General features: G+C 35.3%; 1 protein-coding gene across 2 annotated transcripts in view; it reads right to left on the reverse strand.

Annotated features, from left to right (window-relative positions):
* KCNT2 (potassium sodium-activated channel subfamily T member 2) overlaps positions 1-24,349 on the reverse strand; it is a 368,079-nt gene that overhangs the window by 212,494 nt on the left and 131,236 nt on the right. For both annotated transcript variants that reach the window (XM_055144870.1, XM_004619919.2), the window contains exon 8: positions 23,270-23,364. In XM_055144870.1, the coding sequence (XP_055000845.1) occupies positions 23,270-23,364 (95 nt within the window). The remainder of the gene's footprint in view (positions 1-23,269; positions 23,365-24,349) is intronic.

Below are 24,349 nucleotides of genomic sequence, written 5' to 3' on the forward strand. Positions count from 1 at the left end.
ACTTTTATATTGGAAGTGATTTAGTTAGGCTTTCTGACTCTAATTATAATATAAGTGATTCCAATTAATATAGTTTTGCTCCTTACTAAGAGAATACTAGAAAATGTTTAACAAATTTATTTTTAAACATTCCCCACCCTTTTGTAAGATTTTAATTCCAAAACCACAAAAGATGGGCTGGAGATATAGATCCATGGGCTGTTCATATGCTTTGTATGCAGGTGTCCCAGGTTCAGTCTTTATTTGGGTAAGATAGTGTGGCACAAAAACAAAAATCAAACAAAGAAACAAAAGAAAACAATACCTAATTTGCTTGCCTTTTTATTTTCACTTATTCCTAATTTCCTTTTTCCCCCAAGAGGTTATCTCAATAGAACAACATCAGAATTAAACCATGAGCAGTTCAAATTTAACTTCTTAACTTCTACTATTTGCAAAGAAAATATATTAGAATTTTATGTTAAGAAAAGAAGGAAAACAGACTTCAGCTGTGAAAAGCATTACGACATAGCAATATAGACAGAGTGGTCTCTCTAGTGAGACAATAAAGAGAGAGCAAACCAAGGAAGAAAGCAGGAACAAATTTTAAATTAGTTTATGCACATCACCAAGGAGATTATGTGGTTCTGAAGTCCATGCAGACATAAATGAATACTTTTAAGCAAAAGGAATGAATCACTGGATCAAACTAAGTAGGGTTGTGCACATAAATAAAATTCTTTGGATACCCTAAGTAGTCACTACTGCCTCAAATAGAAACTACATTAACATTAGTTTCTTGTACTACAAACTGCAGGGGGGTAGGGGGAAGGGAGGCAAGCTAAAGTACTTCCTTATGCAAGTCATTTAAGTGAAATTACAACTCTGAGCAGAGGAAACAATGGATTTAGACCCTGCTAAATTCAATCTTAAAATATCTTCGAAGTTGTGAGCCTCTGCACCTCTGCAATTTACATTTTTTGCCTGAGTTTCATATTATGTCCCTAATACAGTTCTTAAAAGTGAATTGAAAAACTGATAACACTATTGTCATTGCATCATTACAGATTGCTCATTTCAGAGTGGAAATATATATATATGTACTGATATATATCCTAATTCTTATTGAAAATATTTAATTATATGAAATTAATTTGTTAAATTAAAAGCATCATTTTGCTCTCAAAAAATGTATTAAAATAAGCATGCAGTATCCTTGCACATGAGAATATAAAAGAACAACTAATTTAACGTATATATAACATTTCTTCATACAAATATAAGTAACTTCCAATCCCCAATATTGAGTATTTAGTTAAAAGTTTATATAAGTCAAATAAAGATCAAAATAATACTTTGGTTTCATTTTACTTAAAATAGTCTAAATTTAATTAGCCTTTTAAAAAGAAAAAAATAGTGTTGAACATGTTAGTCTAAGTAGAAAGCAGCAACAATTGCTCCCATAGAAAAATTACTTTATATATATTGCTTGAATTCAATTTGGTTGTATTTTGTTTGGGGGTCACACCCAGCAGAGCTCTGGAGTCACTCCTGGCTCAGCATGTAAGGAATGAAGCTATGTTGGGAAATAAAGTCAGGCCTCCTGCATACACTTATGTCTATTAAGCTATTTCTTCAATTCCTAAGTCCAATTTTTTCAATGAAACATTAAATATGCCATCACTGTATCACTGTATCACTAGCATCCTGTTGTTCATTGGTTTGCTCAAGCGGACACCAGTAACGTCTCCATTCATCCTAGCACTGAGATTTTAGCAGCCTCTTCTTATTCGTCCTTCCCAATGATGCCACATTGGAGGCTCTTTCAGGTTTAGGGGAATGAGACCCATCATTTTTACTGTTTTTGGCATATCGAATATGCTAAATTTTTTTTCTTTTCTTTTTGGGTCATACCATGCCATACTCTGGGGTTACTCCTGGCTTTGCATTCAGGAATCACTCCTGGTGGTGCTTAGTGGACCATATGGGATTCTGGGAATCGAACCCAGGTCAGCCACATGTAAGGCAAATTCCCTGGCCACTGTGCTATCACTCCAGCCCCTCTTCATCTTTTTATAAGCAAGAATAACCCAAGATTCTCTGTGGAGAAAACTATTGGATTGAGTAAAGTAAAAGGTGATGCAGGGTTGGAGTACAGCAGGTAGGGTGTTTGCCTTGCACATGGCTGACCCTTGTTCAATCCCTGTCATTCCATACGGTCCCCCTACCCCCACCAGAAGTGATTCTGAGCATTGAGCCAGAAGTAAGCCCTGAGCATCACTGTTGTGACCTAAAGAAAACTTTAAAAAAAAAAAAAAGTGATGCTTTCAAATTTTCCCTCAAAAAAGGAAACTGTTTTACAAACTTTATAATAGTGTTCCTGCCCCCATGCCTGGCTGTCTTCACCAGGACCCCTCAGAGGGGGGCAGGTTGAGGTTTCCTACTGGCCCCAAACAGAACCCCGGCAGCCGAAGACCTCCAGAACCTAGCCACAGTTATGTTCAAGGCCACGCTCCACATGCTTGGATGAGCCCCATGCAGGAAGGAACCTGCAGAGGAACCCAGGTGTGCGAGACCTGGGGCTGAGATCTCCAAGGCTGCTCAGATCGGGACTGGGCTTCTTCCATCCAGATCCCCCATTTTCCAGTAACTACGCAATCACAGCCACAGACTGCCTCTGGCGCCATGTAATCCCATTAATGGCCAAGATCCAGAGACTTGGCCACACAACCTCTTATTGTCTAGTTCTCCCTCTAGGAGAACATGGCAAGCTACTGGGAGTATTCTGCCCACACGGCAGAGCCAGGCAAGCTCACCGTGGCATATTCAATATTCGATAAATATAACATAATCATCAGAAATAAAAAAATTGTCATGAGTACTTTTACTTTAATAACACTTAATAATCTATTAAAATTAATTGCAAACTTTAAAAATGATACTTAATTGAACTTCTATCTTTTTTCATGGAATATATTATTCACTTATAGTTCTACAACTATCTAAATAAATACATATGTAATAATGCTCTTGAAACATATCCAATAGGTCTGACTGAGCATTCCAGTGACCTTCCTGTTGACAGAACATCTAATTTACTCATAAACTGATAGCAAATATTTCAGTATTTTTATAGAATTATGTTCTTTGTCCAAAACTAACAACTGTTTTCTGATCAATGATACTGTTCAAAGAGCAGTTTCAGGAGGTCAGTGACACATTCTAAACTGAAGATTTTCACTGGAAAACATGATTTGTATTAACATTGACCCCGTCAAGCACATTTTGTTCCTATAGCTTCATTTTTTTTTCATTGTAATAGTGTTGCCATATCAGATTATTAATGCTCAGAGATTAATCTAGTACACTGAAATTAAGATATTACTATCAGTAATTTTTCACGTGTGATTTTATATTATTAAAAAAACAGTATTTCTAGATACAACTTATGTATAGTAAAGACACTGCTTCCTATATTCATTATAGACTCATTGAGCTAAAACCTAATTTAACAGACGTTATCCTAATTAGCATTTATCCTCATTCTTAGTGATTGTGCATGTCATTATGCTTGATAACACTTCTGGGAAGTTCTGGATGAACATAAAACCAGAGCATACTGGTTGAAAACAACAGATATGGTACAATTTCTTTAACAGTGGAGGAAAAATTGAGGAGAGAAAGAGTCAAAATTTGATCAAGGGAGTCTCTTTACTAATAAGAGATAGCAACAATATCAGGAAAATAACAAAATTTGTGTATGTGTGTCTTTAGTGCATTTTGTGGTGGCAGTTATCTCAAAGTACTTTGTTTATTTGGGCACTTACTTCCAAACTCTTCTTTGGACCAAAAGGAACTTAAATTTAAAATGCAGCAAACTAAATGACTAAGTTGTTATTTAGCTGATCATTAACTAGGGTGAACGGCCCACAGAAGTGAAACCCAAACCTGGCTAAGCTGTCTTACCTAAGTGACACGTAGGTAATGCAGAGATAAAAGGCTCGTTTAAGCATCAATCATTTTTTTACTACATATCTGAAATGTAAACATATAAAATAAGCTAAATCCATAATTTAATATTGTAAAGCATGGCTAGTATAGGAGAACAACCATTCATAAAACACCATTAGTATTTGTCTTTGGGGATACATGAAAACAAAATCATTTTTTAAAACTTAGATTATTATAGACATCTGAGACCACCTAGACAGCTAGAGAAGTTATTCGCAGAGATGGAAAAAAGGCCAGGATAACCTTTTCTCTAACTTTTATCAAATGTTTGAAAAGAAAAATACCTTGTGGAAAGGTAGGTGAAAGTGAAATCTCCCTTTTACTCCTAAACTGGTTCAAATTGATATTTTTAGGATGAAATTCAACCCTGCAAAGTCCATCATTCATAACACAATACATTTTCTTTAAAATCTCTGCTTTCAAGCAGCCAATAAGGTCTCACATGTTTTGAAAACAGGACAGCGCATGGTCAGAAGAACTTGGACTCATTCCTGATGTTACTGATTACTGAAAATACTTGTTAACTCCTTCACATGCTTATTTTTCTCTAAGTGGGAGAGAGAGGTGTACACCCTACAGTGACATAGAGCTACTTAATGAGGGTTAAGAAAACATCAAATTAATAGACTGGAAACCAGTGGTATTTTTACATTTTAAAAGTTTTGTGAGAATTAAGATACTTACTCCTACACTTAGTATACACAGTATATATGTCTCTAGATCAGTCTGCCCACAGAATGAGATCTCCAAGTTCTGAACAGAAGGCAGGAGGAGGACATTCATTTCATTGAGGAATTTAGGCTTATTTCTCATAATGAAAGACAAAGATCAGAAAAACAATGTACCTCCATTCACCTCAGCCTCCTTAATGTTTAACACGCAGTTTAATCATCGACTCTACTGATTTCTTGTTTCAGTCACTTTTTATAATGACCTAGATCCATATAATTTTTAAAAATAAATGCTTTGAGACTTTTCTTTAAATTTAAGCATTTTTCTATTGTCACTAAAAATGCATGAATTGAATCTCAGAAAAGCTATCGTTTTACTAATGTCAGAGAGCAATTAAGTGACACAACCAAGATATCTTCAAATCCAGCGTACTTAGAGACCTTGTGTATACATATTTCCCTGTGAGAAATAAAACTAAAGCAGATGATTTTTATTTTGCTAAGCTATAAAGCTGCCCCCTCAAAATCATGGTTACAAAATATACCACATTTTATTTATAGACTTTGTAATGTACAAAATGCCCTCACTTATATTATCTTGATCTTTGTGACTATTTAATACTGGGTCTATTTGAATTTATAATTATAAAAGAGAAAAAGGTTTATAGAAAGGCAAACAAACAAACCAGAAAATCCTGGGGAGAAAACTTAAAGCATTTGGGGGATATTTGGCTTGAAGGAAAGGAGACAGAGTGCTTAAATTGTCGATATAAAAGATAATTATAAAGCAGGGGATTGAAAGTGGTTTTTCACCTTCACAGTCAGCTCACTAGAGGGAACAAACTCATATGAAATTCAAATGAGATATTTAGAACATCCTAAAATCAGTTTGCTAGCAAACCAAGAACCTAAAAATAAATACCAAAAGCACATGTAACGCTATAACAGAGATTTATAACAAATATAGCCCAATGGGTTAACAAACAAGAACCATAAACATAATATTAAGTAACCAAATAAACTTAGATTATTGAAGATAACCAAAAATATTCTGAATAATATTTGCATAACAAAATATTAGTGCAAGCTAATATAACCCTAGGGTAGCAAATAGCTTCTGTTTAAGCTATGAATGGAGTGATAGGAGACAATGCTAATATGACTCTCTATCCACTGAATTAAAACTGTTTAAAATACAATAATAAAAAACAGAGGCAGGAGAGTAAAGTATAATAAAATGAAATAATGTAGAGAATTTTTATTGAGATAATATTGCTTTTCAAAACTATAGAAAATAAAAGAAATTTTGAAGAGAAAAATATAGGTTGTGTTGTTTTTAAAAGATGTCTGAATTCTATATGGATTATTATAATAAAAAAGTACTATAAAAACTCTAACATTGACTATAGTTTAAAATAGACAACCATCTGGGTTGGATGGTATGGAATGTGCTATGTTGGGAAAAGTGGAAAATTAAAAAAAAATTCTTAGATCCATTTTAGTAATATCATTCCTCATTAAAGTCTTCAGCTACAATTATATTTTTACCAAGTTCTTGAATTTTCAGTAGGCTTTACTTTATATATTTAACTGCTACCTCTTCTAGACAAATAAAATTTAGTGTCCTAATGAATTGTGCCATTTAATCTTATGCAGTTACTCTATTAGTGTTTGGTTCAGCTTTGTTTTTATTCTGAAATTAAACATTGCTTATTTCCTGGGGTCAACTTTCTAATTCTCCATCAAACTTTTAAAAAATTCCCCATTTTTATCATTACCAATGAATCTGCTTCCTGAGTTCTTGGCCACTCTAGCCAAATAGTAACTCAACATCACCATTAAGATTTCTACAACGTTGATACAATTTCTATTTTTCCGATTCTATTGAGGTATGTTCAGAGATGCAGATCAAAACAACTTTGAGATACCACCTCACACCACAGAGACTAGCACACATCCAAAAGAACAAAAGCAACCGCTGTTGGAGAGGATGTGGGGAGAAAGGGACCCTTCTTCACTGCTGGTGGGAATGCCGACTGGTTCAGCCCTTCTGGAAAACAATTTGGACGACTCTCAAAAAATTAGATATTGAATTCCCATTTGACCCAGCAATACCACTGCTGGGAATATATCCCAGAGAGGCAAAAAAGTACAATCGAAACAACATCTGCACATGTATGTTCATCGCAGCACTGTTTACAATAGCCAGAATCTGGAAAAAACCCGAATGCCCCAGAACGGATGACTGGTTGAGGAAACTTTGGTACATCTATACAATGGAATACTATGCAGCTGTTAGAAAAAAGGAGGTCAAGAATTTTGTAGTCAAGTGGATGGGCATGAAAAGTTTCATGCTGAGTGAAATGAGTCAGAAAGAGAGAGACAGACATAGAAAGACTGCACTCATCTATGGTATATAGAATAACAGAGTGGGAGACTAACACCCAAGAACTGTAGAAATAAGTACCAGGAGGTTGACTCCATGGCTTCGAGGCTGGCCTCACGTTCCGGGGAAAGGTCAACTCAGAGAAGCGATCACCAACTACATTGTAGTCGAAGGCCATGTGGGGGAAGGGAGTTGCGGGCTGAATGAGGGCTAGAGACTGAGCACAGCGGCCACTCAACACCTTTATTGCAAACCACAACAGCTAATTAGAGAGAGAAAACAGAAGGGAATGCCCTGCCACAGTGGCAGGGTGGGGTGGGGGGGAGATGGGATTGGGGAGGGTGGGAGGGACGCTGGGTTTACGGGTGGTGGAGAATGGGCACTGGTGAAGGGATGGGTTCCCGAACTTTGTATGAGGGAAGTATAAGCACAAAAGTGTATAAATCTGTAACTGTACCCTCGCGGTGATTCTCTAATTAAAAATAAATAAATTAAAAAAAAAAAAAAAGATTTCTACAACGTTTCTCAACTTAAGGACTATTTCTTTTTCTTGATCTTCATGTTCCTTTCCAGATATTCCTGGCCCCATACATGGCACTATTTTTCATTCAGATTCCCCAAATGCATACCTCAAATGCAACTCCTGATTTTTTCTCTTTCACACCTTACATCCATCCAGTTTGCCATATAGCTGTGTCACTTCCTTCAATTCTTCTTCTTTTGCAGTATTAATACTTCACATAAGAACCACCACCTTACACGTTTTAGGGTGTGTGTGTGTGTGTGTGTGTGTGTGTGTGTGTGTGTGTGTGTGTGTTCGTTCAGCTTTAGAGAAGTGAGACACTTTTCCAATCTTGTTTCCAAGTCACCCTCACCTGACCACTCTGGAATAGACAATGTTTTCCCTTCAATCTTATAAGACTTCAAATCCTGGAAGTAACTTGCATCCCAACTTGGACATGCAACTTCATTACACTGTGACTCTCTCTTCCCTTCTTTCTCTCAACCATATTCATATGTGTCTTCTATTCTCTCTCTGACCTCATTTTTTAAAAGTGAATCACCGTGAGAAACATTTTAAAATTAATAAATGATAGAAAGTTTGGTAACTCGAATAGTTTATGGAAAATGCATAATGTAATGCTGGACTGTATAATTCCAATTTATACTTTCACCATCATCCTAAGAGCAAACACACGTTGAAGCTTATAGGGAAAGGCAACTTAGTAGTCACTCTAGGATGACAAGCTGTGGTTAACATGGAAACTGAAGGTCATAATTATAGGACTGAAAGATGAAGAAGAATAACAGGTGAAATGTGCATGGTACATGGAAGATGTAAACCATCAATTGTAAAACACTCTATAATTAGCAAGATATCTTATGCATGTTTCATAGGATGAAACCAGCAGATAAAAGAACCCTGTATGTACCTTATCCTGACTTCACAGAGACGGCACTCATTCATGGGTGAGTCCAGCACTCATCTGAGCCAAGTCTCCAAATGCAACATTCACAGCAGTGATGGACCTGACTCTAAACAACAGTTGTAGTCAGCTAGACCTGGGCAATGGGACCTGGACACAAGAATGGCTTTTCCATTTTAGGTTATTAAAGAGAAACTCCAATATGGGCAGGGCTAAAGTGATGAAACATGGAATTTAGCTCTTTATCTTAGTATCCATCTGTAACTGGGTCAAACTTGCATATAGAGAATGCAAGTATAGAATAGAATAGAGAATTTTATATAACTGATACACAGTTGCTTCATAAACACAAACTACAGAAAACATAAAGTAGTACAGCTACTGAAAATGTATACTAAATACACATACACTTAAAATATTAAAATAACATGCAGCTGAAATGAAAATGTGAAGGGTAGGGTGTTACTCTTGCACACAGCTGACCCCCGCACCCCACATGGTTCCCTTAACCCTGCCAAGAGTGCTCTGTGAACACAGACCCAGGAGGCAGCCCTTAGCACCACAGGATATAACCCAAGAAAGCAAAATTTAATTAGTTAAAAACTACTAAAACAAATTACATAACTTCTTAAAGTTTAAATGTTAACTTTTAAAGATTAAATGGTAACTTCATTATGTTTTTTTGAAAATATTTTTCTTTGCATTACAAGATAATCTCATAAAGAATGTTGGACTATAGTTAAGAATTTGATGTGAAATTTGTTTCTTTATAAAACAAACTTAAGTGTTATCTTTGACACAAATCCATTGAAAATAATTTCATTCTTATGTAATACTAAAACTAAGTCTAAGAATTTATTCAAGATTTAAAATATAAACACTTATTTTACCCTCAAAAAAAAAAACACTGAAATTTAGTAGATTTGCTTACTTAGGTAGATCCTATGTATACCAACAAAGGCCAAAGGCATCTCAATTACTAATGCTTTTAATTTTTGCTTCTTTAACTATATATTTAGCAATGCAAGTTTTGCAAGCTTTAGCAAGATTTACAAGAAAAAAATTGAACGAAAAAAAATATTGAAACTAAACTATTTCCCCACCTGGTAAATATCAATTTGTACAACAAAATGTTTTCAGAGAGAGAAAAAAAAACAAGTCACATGGCAGAAAGAAATAACCTTAAATATCTAGGCACTCCCCATGAATCCCATTGCTGTGCACAGTTACTGAAAAAATTTAATTAGCAATGTCATTCTGTGCTGAGAGCATCTAACACTTTGATTTCATGCTTGTAATTCAGGCATTAGCATTCAAATCACCCTGTAACTTGCACTTTGGTATTTATTGAATGAAGACCAATTAAATTGTTCCAAATAATCATTTTCATTTCCTGTTAAGTATCTGCCTGAAACCCAATGTTCTCATGGAATTTAAGATAATTTGAGATGTTGGGATTTAAATTTTTGAAGTAGAAATTCTGGTTTGAAGCAGGGATACAGTTATTTCTCTACTTTTATTAAGATAGCATTGGTTTATAAGAGTAGAAATATCTAAATGTGTTAGCATTACAATTTTATCAAACCATAGTCATCACCAAAGTGCAAATATCCCTCTTCATCATTGTCCATAAGATCATTTCAGCCCTCTCTTACCCCCAAGCCCCAGTCCCAGCCTTATTAACCTCAATCAATTCTGTGGCCAGTTTCAGAGTATCCTTTTATCTTTTTAAAAGAAGTGTCTAGTCTCTTGAGTGTTATTCTTTTAATGAATCATGCCATCAATCATTGGCATGAGATCTACATACTGTGTAATTTAGTGCTCAAAAAACCTGACAAACTCTATTCTAGTATCCTGATGCACACATGTGCATTTTCTTTATTTCAAAAAAATAGTCAATGCAAAGAATTCTCAGGTTTAGTTGGGAGGAGCAAAAGTGAAAAACAGGAACTGATGACAACATCAACATAGTAAAAACAGTAACATACTAAATGATGATAGGAAGAGAAATTCTTGATAAAACATGCATTACAATTCTCTCTAGTATTTTCTGTAATTGTGTTTAAACAATATTGTAAGTGATCATTTCATTAACTTTTTAAATTTTTTAAAATTTTTTATTAGAGAATCAGTGTGATGTACAGTTACAAATTTATGAACTTTTTCATTTTAGTAATTTTATAACATTGTTCTGCTCTAATAAAGTCTAAAATTAAAAATTCTTAAGGCCTAAATTTAGTAAATGGAGATGACATTGATAATAAAAATGCCTGGAAGTTCTTATATAGGAGGAATATGTATATGATTCATAAAATTATTTCAAGAAGTATGTCTTTTTAATTTAAATGCTGTAAAATTTTAGTGCCCAGTTATATCACTTTGGCAGCAGCAAAATCCTAAAATATTCTCTTAAAATTACACTTTGGCATAGAAGGTTATGATTATAAAGATTCCTTCCATGATGTCACACCAAAGTTAACTGTGAAAGGAATATATTTAAAGAAACATTATTGAAATATAAGTTCTGAACATGATTAGCTTACAATATATTTAATTATCCCCAATTGATAAGAATATTATTCTGAGATTATCACCCAGAATGTTAGTATATCTATCAATTACAAACATTTTTTTAGATACTAACAACAAAAGTTGCTGAGCATAAAAATGTAATAAAAAGGAAAACCTGAATCTTTGTTTTTATATATCAGGGAAGTCTAACAAAAACAATGAAAAGAAACTGAATAAACTAATTCAGTTCACAGTCTCTTAGACCCTAAAAATTCTAAAGCATAGACTTTACCAAAAGTCAGATAGATGTCAATACAACTTTACAGAAAAGCTATAATCTAGAAGTTGATATTTAAAGGAACCAAGCAGAAAAAGAAAGAAGCACAATTTTGAATTTTAAAAGACTATGGTATGCCATGGGCTGGAGTGATAGCACAGTAGGTAGGGCATTTGCCTTGCACGTGGCCCACCTGGGTTCAATTCCCAGAATTTCATATGGTACCCTGAGTAATTCCTGAGTGCAGAGTCAGGAATATCCCCTATGCATTGCCGGGTCTGACCCAAAAAGCAAAATAAAATAAATAAAAGTTTTTAAAAATAAAATAAAAGACTATGGTATGCCAGACCTTGCCATCTCTGCAGGCCCATATACAGACCCCAGACTCAGCTTTGTTCATTTGTTTTCCAGATGAAGCTGACTTCCTACCTAATACCTGCAGGACCTTTTTGGAACCCAAAGTGGATTCATTCCCCTTGCACCTGGGTCCTGGCAGTTTCCATATCCAATTTTTATTACATCTATAAATACCCATTCACACCTGAGCCCCAAGATGCTCACTGCTGCCTATATCCTGAACCACAAGGATGCTTCTGTGGCCACACAACAGTGATACTGCATTGTATCTTCAAGAGTACATTTTCATTTCCTCTCACAGGTGAGCACCAGTCAGCAAAGAAAAGAGGAATATTCAACCTAATCCCTCAGCAACTCTTAGAGGGACTGAACTACAAAGATTCACTCTCAGAGCACAGCAGAAACCGAAGAGAAGTCTGAGCAACCCACCAACCTCAATAAGGGACTATAATAGCAGGGAATACCAGCCCCAACCAGCATTATAACCTAGATGATAATGAACATGGAGAAGGAGGATGTTTACACTTGATCTTAGCCAAAAGGCCGAGAAGCGATGAGAAGGAGGATGTTTAAGCGATTCAGAGAAAGGGTGGTACAGGTAGTCAATAAAGCACGAAAAAGCATCAGAGACAAAGTGAGAAAATGGCTATCATTAGTAAGAAAACTGAGTAGTAGGACAGGTGAAATACAGATGGTCTTCAAAACAGTCACAGTGGCTTAGGGGAAAAAAAAAAAACACAGTGAAATCTAAGATGCTTGATGCTTACAATGCTTGGAATCTCTAGGAAATATCTAAATCTCTAGGAATCTCTGAAATGCTTAGAATCTCTAGGAAAAGAAAGAAGGTGAGAAAATTCTGAAAAAAGAAATGAATAGCATACCAAAGAACCATGAGATGAACTCAAGAGGAACAATGTGAACCTCCAGTTTTTGAAAAATAGGTGATCTTGACAATGCACAATAGTCAAAGAACTCATAGATAATTCTACAGAGAAGATAAGTGAATACACCCAAATCAATGCCAAAAAAATAGACCCAACTAGGAAAACTTTAAGATACACTGAAATCAGCATATCAGAAGACAAAGTTAAAATATTGAAAGCAGCAAGATCAAAGCAGAAGATTACTTACATAGAGTGCTGCCATAGCAATCAAAACAGAGATCCATCAGATGAGTCTCAACAGACCATAAGAAAACAGTGAAATATGGTTTAAATCACAACAACAACAACAACAACAAACCCTTCATGAAATGGACACCTCACCAAGAATACTCTATTCATCTCAGATATCATTCAGATTTGAAGGAATGATATAAAGCCGCATGCGTAAACGACAGCTTATGTAGCTCAGAGCCTTGGAACCCCTTTTGCAACCCTATTAGAAAATGGGAAGATGAAATAAACGGAAGCTTTCTCAAAGAAGAAATCCGAATGGCCAAAAGGTACATGAATTATTAACTTAAAATTTCTCCTGTCTTTACTCTTACTAAATTCGATCCTTGTAGGTTTTATCTATGTAAACTTCAATATTATTAACATAGAATTATGCTATTAATTTTTCAGCATACATTGGTACAAAAAGATTGTTATTGAAAAAAATAATCACCATATCTTTGATTTACAAATTTGTGGAATCTCAGAAATTTAGGTCTATTCATCAAATTTATGTAGCTCTCACCACACCCACAATCAGTAAAAGAGTTCTCACATATCCTGGATATAAAAATGGAACCAAAAAATAAACAGTGATAAAACAATAAATGAACAAAAACATTAGAACTGGAGATTTCATTCACACTACTGAGCTTCCCTTGTCACAAACAATGAATAGGAGTCATTCTTAGACCATTGGTGGACAGAAGGGGGCATGATTATGTTGGTGTGATATTGGTACAAATTGGTACAATGCATACATAAAAGTATCATTTATTTACAGTATTTACAGTAAAAGTATAGTTATATGAGTATATCATGGTACCTCAATAAAAATGGTAAAGTAAAAAGACAGGTAATCATCTGACAAAAGAAAGAGATTAATTAGAAAAAGATAAGAAGAGGCCAGAGCAATAGTACAGCAGGTAGGGGATGTCTTGCATGCAGCTAGCCCAGGTTTGATTCCTGGCACCCCACATGGGCCCCCAAGCATACTAGGAGTGATCCTTGATTGTACAGCCAGAAGTAAGCCCTGAGCACCTCAGTGCGTGGCTCAAAACAAAAGAAAGACAGCCCACAGAATGAGAAAAGTGATGTACCACTTGTAAAGTGCTACCAACTGATAAGGGATTAATGTTAAAGATAAACTGGTAGCACTTTACAAGAAAAAAAATCCAACTCTATAAAAAATGTGGAAAAATGGTCTGCATAACTAATCATTAGGGAAATGCAAATCAAAGCAATGAGATATCATTTTACACCACAGAGACTGGCACACATCCCAAAGAACAAGAACAATCAGTGCCGGTGCGGATACAGGGAGAAAGAAACTCTCATTCATTGATGCTGGGAATGCCAAGTGTTCTAGCCTTTTTGGAAAACAATGTGGGCATTCCTCAAAAAACTAGAAATTGAACTCCCATTTGATCTCTAGTAGTGTAGCCGGTAGGACATTCGCCTTGCCCATGGCCGACCCGGGTTCAATTCCTCTGCCCCTCTCGGAGAGTTCGGCAAGCTGCCGAGAGTATCTCGCTGCACGGCAGAACCTGGAAAGCTACCCATGGTGCATTCAATATGCTAAAATCAGTAACAATAAGTCTCACAATGGAGACGTTACTGGTGCCTACTCGAGCAAATCGATGAGCAAAGGGATGACAGTGACAGTGACCGTGAATATCACATCTGGGAATATAACCCGGGGGCTAAAAAATCATAGGGCAGAAAGACCATTTGCACTTCTATGTTTACTGCAGCAGTATTCATAATAACCAGAATCTAGAAACAACTTGAGTGCCTGAGAACAGATAACTAGATAAAGAAACTACATGTACACAATGGAATACTAGGAAGCTGTTAGGAAAAATAAAGTCATAAAATTTGCTCATAAATGGATGGATATCGAGAGTATCATGATGAGTGAAATAAGTCAGAAAGAAGCAGATATAGAACGATTGCACTCATTTAAGGGATATAAAAATATAGTATGAGACTAATATCCAAGTCCAGGAAAAACAGGGGTCAGGAGTACTGGTCATGGTAAGAAGCTTGCCACAAGTGTGTGTGGGAGGCGGGGGGAGGGTTTGTGGGGGTCAAAGGGAAGTTAGGATAGAGAAGGGACAAGGGTGACAATAATAGTTCAATAATATTTAGAAATGATTTCTCTGGACAAGGACTGAGTGTTGAAAGTAGGTTAAGATATATACATAAAAACCTTTCAGTATCTGTATCGAGTGAGAGAGAGACAGAGAGACAGAGACAGAGACAGAGACAGAGAAAGAAAAAGAGAAAGAGAAAGAGAGAGAAGTTCCCACCATAGGGCAGGCTGGGGTGGGGGCGAGTGGGAGGGAAACTGAGGACATTGGTGGTGGGAAATGTGCACTTGTGAAGGAAGGGTGTCCCTACATTGGATGACTGAAACCAAATCATTAACAACTTTGTAGCTGTGTATCTCACTGTGATTCGATTAGAAAAAACAAATCAAATGTACTATGTTTTATATCTTTTGTTAATTTATTCTATCCCCTTTTACGTTTTTCTACTTTGGCTATTTTCTTTTGTTTTCAAGAATAATATACCTGACAACAATAGTTATAGACCACTGCTCAGAACAAAAGCTGAGTGTTCAAAGTAGGTAAAAGGATACAAAAGCTAACCTTTCAGCATCTGTATTCCAAATTACAATGCAAGGAAAGAAGGAAGAAAGGAAGGAAGGAAGGAAGGAAGGAAGGAAGGAAGGAAGGAAGGAAGGAAGGAAGGAAGGAAGGAAGGAAGGAAGGAAGGAAGGAAGGAAGGAAGGAAGGAAGGAAGGAAAGAAAGAAAGAAAAGAAGTACCTGCAAAGAAGCAGGCTGGGTTCAGGGGTATTTGCAGGGGTTGGAGGGAAATTGGGGACATTTGTGCTGTGAAATGACATTCGTGGAGTGATGGATGTTGGAGCATTGTATGAAACCCAGTCATTAACAGCTTTGCAATGCTCTATCTCATGGTGATTCAGTTTAAAAAAAAAAAGAAAAGAGTAAAATAAAAATAAAACTTTTTTAGAAAAAGCAATACATGGTTTCAGGCAGGGGAATCGTAAAAAAAAGTTGGAGCATGTGCCTGGCACAAAGTCCTGAGTTCATCTCCTGTACCACAGCCCCTGTGTTTCCAGCCAGCAGAAGCACTGAGCCTCCCCGTAGCCCTCACGGCCCCGCTGACACACTATCTCCTGCTTGGGAGAAACCCCCCAAAACCACATTCATTATAAGACTTGAAATGTTACAGAACGTTGAGAAAATAAAACATAATACTATATCCACACATTGACACTTGAAATATTCTCATCAACATCTTTATAAATACATAAAAATATAGAAAGATAACAAACAAATGGAAATAATTTGACAGCTTATACTTATATATATGTAGTAAGTTTGCCACTTATGTTCTATTATTTTTGTAATACTTTTTCAAAATAAAACCATAAATTAGATTTGAAATGACTATTCACTATACCTAAATTATTCTATAGTCATAAAAATGTCATTAACTTAAAAAATTGTTATATTTTTGCCTACTATTAACTTGTGATTCTACTTGAAAATCTCTCAAAAACTTCTCAATTGTGAAGTAAACATTACAATTTTATTTGACTTTCTAAATTTTTAATTTTTATTTTTGTACATCTAGATTAACGAGTTTTTCAGTATCATTCAAATTACATTAAGATGTTTAAGTAAGTCTGTGGGCTCTACATTCAATTTTCCAGATCCAAATGTGAGCATGCTTCTAACTAATTATAGATTTTTAGTCAAATTATAGTTTGTAACCTTTCCATGTGAGCTTGTCTCTAAAAATGAAAATGGTATTTGCCAATAAATTGAAGGTTGCTATGCAAAAATTAACAATCAATAAAATGAATGCAACAGAAAAATGCTTGGCAATAAAGGAATATATGAAATAGGTGCTAGATATGATTCCTATTATGACATTATAATTTCTAATTAAGCAGAGCATAAATGCTACAATAGACTAAATTATATCTTACCTCAAGCCTGATCGTGTCTTTTCCCCCTAAGTTTTATTTCTGAATTGTCTAATCACCATAGAGTAAATTTTTCAAATATATCTCATATTCTGCAGTGATGATCTCTTGGTACATTCAATTTTGAGATTATCAGTTGATTGCTTTAGTATTTGTCTCACTATCTTGACTTCTCTAATGTCACAGACACTTTTCTAGAATTTTCAAAGAATATTAGAAAAGGGCATTCTCTGTTCAGCTTTCTTACTCCATTCTGCCCTAAACTGGAAACTTCTGTGCCTCGGCTCCTTTGCAGGGATCAAACTCCATGAACAGTTCTGAAAAAGTACTAGAAATCCCTGCAGATTGCTCAGGAACCAGTTCAGTGTTTCTATTGCATATACTATAGCTTCTCATAATTGATATTTTTCTTTTACATTCTTCCTATAATATATTCTTTATAATATGTATGTCGCATACTTTTTCAAATCTTAACATTACTTTATATTACCCTCATAATTTAATGCTGGCTTAGATTTGACAAATTTATGTTTCAAATAATGTCATTGAAGCTTCAGGGATATGCAAAAACTCAGGGAATTCAGTCTTGAAATCACTTTTGCAAGAAGCATTAAAAGAGCTCCATTAAAGAACAAGAGAAACTTCCCATTGTGTGGTATTGAATATGGTACTTACTAATGTTGTATATGGTTGTCCTCTACTAGATTAAGAAATGTTAAATACATGCAGCAATTAGTAATAAAAATTCATTTTTATTCATTTACTTTATAATAATTCTATTTGCCAGTTTTTAAGGTTTTTGGACCAAATAATATGAAATAAATTTGTTATATGCCTGCCAAGGAGACAAAAATATACCTTATATATATTTAACAGGAAAGATCTGATGATTACCACAATAAGGTTCAATACAAAATAAAACAATGTGATCTGTTTTAGATACCATTTTAAAACTTAGTTATGTAAATGAGAATAGGTATTACATGATTTGGATTTTCTTACTTGTATAGGTTAAAATCATACAGCAATTAATCATTACAAATTGACTTTTGTTGATTTATCTTCTGATAATTTGCTATTTCCTTAAGTTTTTTTGGAGCGATAGGAAATAAATTTGTTATATGACTACTAATGGGGCTAGCAGGATGACAGGGACCCTGGGGACTCTGGTGGTGGGATTGGTACTGCAATATTTTATAACTGAAACATTTCTATTATGAACAGCATTGTAAATCACAGTGTCTTAAAAACACAAGTAAATAAAATATCTAAAACAAAAAAACAATGATTTCTTTGAATATATATGAGCAGCGTCCTAGAAATAATGTTTACATGAGAATGTGGAGATTAGATTCTTATTCCTTTGTAGACAGCATCTTTATTTCTTCTGGGAGATATAATTAGTTTTTCCTTGGAGTTGTTGTCTGTTGGTTTTTTTGAACGACATCCAGATCACTCCCGGGAGTGGTGCTCAGAGGACCTTATAGGCTTCTGTGAAACAATCCAGGGTGATTCGCTCCACTTGCTCCACTAGCCTACTAAACCATTTCTCTGGCTCCTTATTTGTAAAGTATTGAAATATTTGATATCTGAACTTCTTATCAATAAAATGAAGGTAGTAGTAGAACTTACCCTGTAGGTTGTTGAATACTAAATTATGTAGTGCATATAGTGTTCAGAAAAATTCTCACCACATCATGAAATATTAGTCACTATGCTTAATGTTTGCATGTTTAAAATAGACAGTTTTGTCGTATTTTTAAAAATAGCTACTTGGGGCTGGAGCAATAGCACAGTGGATAGGGCATTTGCCTTGCACAAGGCCAACTTGGGTTCGATTCCCAGTATCTCATATGGTCCCTGAGCACCACCAGGAGTAATTCCTGAGTGCAGAGCCAAGAGTAACCCCTGAGCATCGCCAGTATGACCCAAAAAGCCAAAAAATAAATAAAAAGCTCTTTGGATAGTAGATTTTAGTTGTTTTTTTAGAAAAGAAAACAACTTTTTTTTCAATTTTTATAGGGTTTGGGGCACACACAGAAGTGGTGCTCAGGGCTTCCTCCTTTCTCTGTGTTCAAGGATCCTTCATGTCATGGCCAAATCGGATGTTAGAGGTTGAATCTGGGTCAGCCACATAAAAGGCATGTGTCTTACCCACTGTACTATCTTTCTGGCTCCTCTATTTTTCACCTATTATATACAGGAAGGGCTGGAGCGATAGCACAGCGGTTGGGCATTCGCCTTTCATGCGGCCAACCCAAGTTTGATTCCTCCGCCCCTCTAGGAGAGCCCAACAAGCTACCGAGATTATCAAGCCCGCGCAGCAGAGCCTGGAAAGCTACCCGTGCATATTGGATATGCCAAAAATAGTAACAATAAGTCTCTCAATGAGAGACGTTACTGGTGCCCGCTCAAACAAATCGATGAGCAACAGATGACAGTGACAGTGACAGTGATATACAGGAAAATTGTGGCCAAACAAAACAAGCAATCAAATATCCAGATATATACATATGCAAATATATAAATTAAATAAAGTAAAAAAAGTTTGAAGCAAAGTATGTGTGAACTAAGTCTACTAGTGTAAAATTAGAAGCATTAAATGCATTAATATTGGTTAGAATATGTTAATAATTAACCTAAAGTCATGCACTTATTCCCGGATGTTCCCATTTGCTCTGCTTTGTTACAGAGACATGGGCTGAATCACAATTCCCAGCTGTCGGGGAAGTCTGCTTTATTGATCAGGAAGGGTACACGGCCAATGTGTGGAAAGATTGGTCCAATTCCATTACAATGACAGGAAAAACAATTCCGAGCACATTCGCTACAGCGCGTGGGTCAGCAGCTTAATATTTATTTCAGTTTGGCAATGAGCATGTGTCTCTTGCAGACAGATGCTTAATGAGAGCTCTTTGTAATGTTAATAACCAAGAAGCGAAGATACATTTTAAAATGATATAGCAGTTTTCCAAAACAGATCATTTTTAAGATTGCAAAATTCATGAACAACATAGGCAATCCATCAAATGTTAGTTCCTGAATCATTTGGGGCTTAAATGATAATGTGTATATTAAAAGTTCTGATTTGGAAAAGCAGAGGGATTTTTGTTCTAAGATGTAACAGCAATTAATTGAGACTAATCTCTCCACAATTTAAAACATGCATGTATATTTGAAGCTATATAAAGCCATGCATGTAGACAAGTGTACATATATATGCATATATATACACACATTTATGTATGTACACTATTAGTAGGTTAGTAAGCTTAGATCTTTTTGAATTTAGCTTTATTATCACATAATGAAGGGCTCACACTTGCGCCATATTCTATGCCGAGACATTTTATAAATTATCTAATTTGACCCTCATTAAAAAAATTAAAAGGTGAGTAATAGTAGCCTCATGTAATAACATAGAAAACAAAGCAAAAATAAATTAATTTTCTTGTGGATTCCAAACTAGCATTCCCCTGAGTTTTAAGCAAAGATGTACATATGGGCTTTAATGCCTTCTCTGTCCCGGACTCGACTTATCATCACAGCATCCAGAGTTCTCTTTACCATGGTTCAGACAGGCATTCTGTTTGTTGCCCAGCTAGCCTACATTTTTGCAGACCATTATTCAGATATATGTGGATTGATGATAAAATTCTCATTTCTGCTTTTTTGCCTTATTTTCCTTTCTGCAGACAATATTCATGATGCATGGGATAGTAAGTCTATTAACAACCATCTTGAACCATGACATGGAAACTGTGTTTTGAGAAGAGCAAAAACAAGATACATGCCTAGCACTCTCCAACTGTATTTTTCTGATACAACAGGTCGAGACCTCTGTGCATGCTTCTGTGACTCTACCTTTGTGTATCTTTGTATTTTACAGGGAAGAGTTTAACTCTGTTGAAAAACAGTTTCTATGTTATAACTAGTAGAGTCTAAGTTCACTGGGGGGTACATCCAAGAGATGCTCAGTAGGTCTGGGACCCCACCTACTATCAGAGACCTAGAGAGTGGTTTAATGCAAGGTCACAAGGATGCTGTGATTTGGGTTCTTTGATGCGACGGACTACCTAGATCACACCAGCAGTGCTCAGTACCCTCCAGAACCATGAACAGAGATGCTTGGGGGTCTCTAGGGCTACATCTAGCAACACTTGTGTGGCCATGTGGTATCAAACCCAGGGTGGGCTTTTGCTAGGCATGTGCCCTAACCACTGTACAAAATACATTTCTAGTAGTGAATCAGAGCAAAAGTATTCTACCTTAGTATTGTGATCATGATTTACAATGTTACATTGTAACATCTAGAGAAAATACTACAGAAAATACTAGAGAAAAAACATACGAGAGAAAATACACACACAAAAGCCTCATTTTCAGGAAGGAAGAAAAAAAGCCTCATTTTCTCCATTCTCAATAAAAACACTAATATAAATCCATTAGTATACAGATTATTAAAAACGATAGCATTTTCTACAGTTAAATATACTCTGTAGAAACTGTGTTTTAAGAGATAGACTCATAGTAACATATCGGTAACAGTTGCAATGTTCTGTAACACTTGTCCAAACTAAAATTCAAGATTTAATTGTCTAAAATTGAAACATATGACAAAAGCAGCAAATAATTAAGACAGTCACACAAATCACACAAGTGAGAACAATATTGCATAATGGAAAATCCACTGAGAGCATAAGAACTCTTTCCCTAACACTCCTGCATGTTTTGGCATAAGGGCTTATCTAAATTCATCAAGTTTCCCCCCGGCAAAAACACAAACTAGCCAAGAAATAACCATGTATGCAGATAGTAGTAACAAAACAAGAGCCCCTTGCAGAAGATTCATTCTCATGATGATGCTTACTGAATGAATGCTGCCTACTGTTATTTTATAAATATGAAATGTTAACTTAAAAAGTACTAATATCTTCTTATTACTAAAGTAAATCTCTTCTATAAAATATAAATCTCATCTTCTATAAAATATACCATATTTTACTATAGCCTCTTTACTAAAATTAATTCAAAGTTCCCTGAAATATTCAAAATTCATTCATTTTACTTATTTTCCAGCAACTGAAATAGAACTACATGAAATGTACACACAAATTTTAAACTTTCATAGTATGATGACATTTTTCAATATTCAAAGTCATTATCTTAAAATGAAAACTTCTTGGTGACTTTAAATAGCTTTAACGTATTTTATTTTTGCAACCAGGCATTTGCTAGATGGAAAATAAAAACTATATTAGAAAGAGAAAGAACTTAAATGATAAAATATCATGAATTCAATTTTAGAAAGATGTAATTAAAGATATTAAATCTAAAAATGTCCTTTTTAAAATATAAAAGTATGCAGTAAGACCATTTGAATGCATTTATTAGAAATACAAGTCATATTACTCATGCTATGTCAACCCTCTGTATCTAAATCTATATTTATATATGCTTATGACTACAGCTGTACTCACACCCAACTCTGGTTGTACTAATATATGGGTGCAACTTTCTTATTCTATTGCTTCCTAATTAGCTTTTCTCTTTCACAATAAATCAAATCCAGGTCAAAGCACAAATGCAGATACTAAGACTAAAACCAAAAATAGTGTATCATCTACTCTACTACGTCAGTTTATTAGCTTCATTTTTTCTCAAGTTAAGGATCTGCATAAATCTCCACAGTGTACCATTTCATACTGCATTGCTCTGGAATTGTCGAAATGGGACCTTATAAAAAAAGAACTGTTTTCTGTGATAAAGCAAAGTGCCGGGTCATGCCTTCCTCTGTCAGCTGATCTGCCCTTGCTTTCTGCCTGACTGCACACTAACGCGTCTCAGGAGAAAGCACAGGCAGGAGCAGTGAAGGCAGTGACAGCTCTCTCCAAGGCGTCTCCGCTTCAAAGACTGTAATAGATAAGTTCACCTCTGTCAGGGGCCTGAAGGAAACATTCTTGTTTGACAACTATGGCATTGCAGTACAAATTTTGTGATTTGATTGTTTACAGCACTTGGGAAGATGCCAGAGATGCGATAAATATCCAAACCAAATGATTTATGTGCTTTCTGGCTGTAGATTCAGTTTTTATATTTTGTTAAGGTCGAAGAAAAGATATTACTTTTGGGGCTGGAGTGATAGCACAACGGGTAGGGCGTTTGCCTTAGATTAGAACACCCGGGTTCTAATCCCAGCATCCCATATGGTCCCCTGAGCACCGCCAGGGGTAATTCCTGAGTGAAGAGCCAGGAGTAACCCCTGTGCATCGCCGGGTGTGACCCAAAAACCAAAAAAAAAAAAAAAAAAAAAGATATTACTTTTATGTCTGTGAGTGTTCAATTACATTCTACAGTCAATTTCAATTTATTTATTTTAGCCAGCTATTAATTTAAGTGGTTCATTATAATGCTTCTATTAAGGACTATGATTAAATTAAAAATAGTAAAAGTGCTGATAGGTAAAAATCTTACCAGGTGAAGATAAGGCATAGTAACGTAGATATTAAAATCAAAACTTGGTTAAACATTGCAGATTGTGTACGCTGAATGGCTCTATGTAGATCATTCTATAATGATACAAAAAAAGTATACTTAAAAATTTTAAGAGGACTGAATACATGTAACAGATTCATTCATATCTTACTATGCACTGGATAACAACTATTTCATGTATCACTGTATCACTGTCATTGTCATCCCATTGTTCAACGATAAGCTTGAGCAGTCACCAGTAATGTCTCCATTGTGAGACTTGTTGCTACTGATTTTGGCATATCGAATACCCCACGGGTAGCTTGCCAGGTTCTGCCTTGCGGGAGAGATACTCTCAGTAGCTTGCTAGGCTCTCCAAGAGGGGTGGAGGAATCGAACCCAGGTCAGCTGTGCACAAGGCAAATGCCCTACCCTCGATGCTATCGCTCCAGCCCATTCTATGTATACCCACTATATATATACTTTAGATGGGTATAATGTTATGTTTTAACTTTGGATAGTCAATGAACAAATGATTTAAAATGTAATGTCATTATTTATGTGAAAAAGTTGATATAATTTATCATTTTACTTTTCCAATTAAAAGATATTAAATTTTATAATAATCCACATTAAGATCCCCCCCAGAAAAAGCAATCATTCAAAACACACAGCTGATCTAATTTGTTATAAATCTCTGGTAAGCAATTTTGTAATACAGTTTGAAATTCATAAAAATCTCTTTTATTTTATACCAAATGAATGTTTCTAAGCATTCATATGAAGTAACCACTGGAGTTTTAATTGACTAAGTGATGGGAGTGTAACTTGTATATTTGCACAGATATTGGGTTTTATCAACTATCTCAAAATTACAAATTCACTAACCTAGAATCAATACATTGCTAAGCTCTCTGTTAATTTGTGCTATAGTTGTCAGAAGAAAATCCTAACCATGGAAATAATCATAAGTCAACATTTAAAGTTAGCATCTTGCAATATTAATGTACAGTCCATTTTCCATTGCTTCTTAATTTATTTATCCTCTTTCACCAGTAAATAATCAATTTTTTTTTTGCT

The sequence above is a fragment of the Sorex araneus genome, chromosome 7 (genome assembly GCF_027595985.1).
Source record: "Sorex araneus isolate mSorAra2 chromosome 7, mSorAra2.pri, whole genome shotgun sequence".
Lineage (NCBI taxonomy): Eukaryota > Metazoa > Chordata > Mammalia > Eulipotyphla > Soricidae > Sorex > Sorex araneus.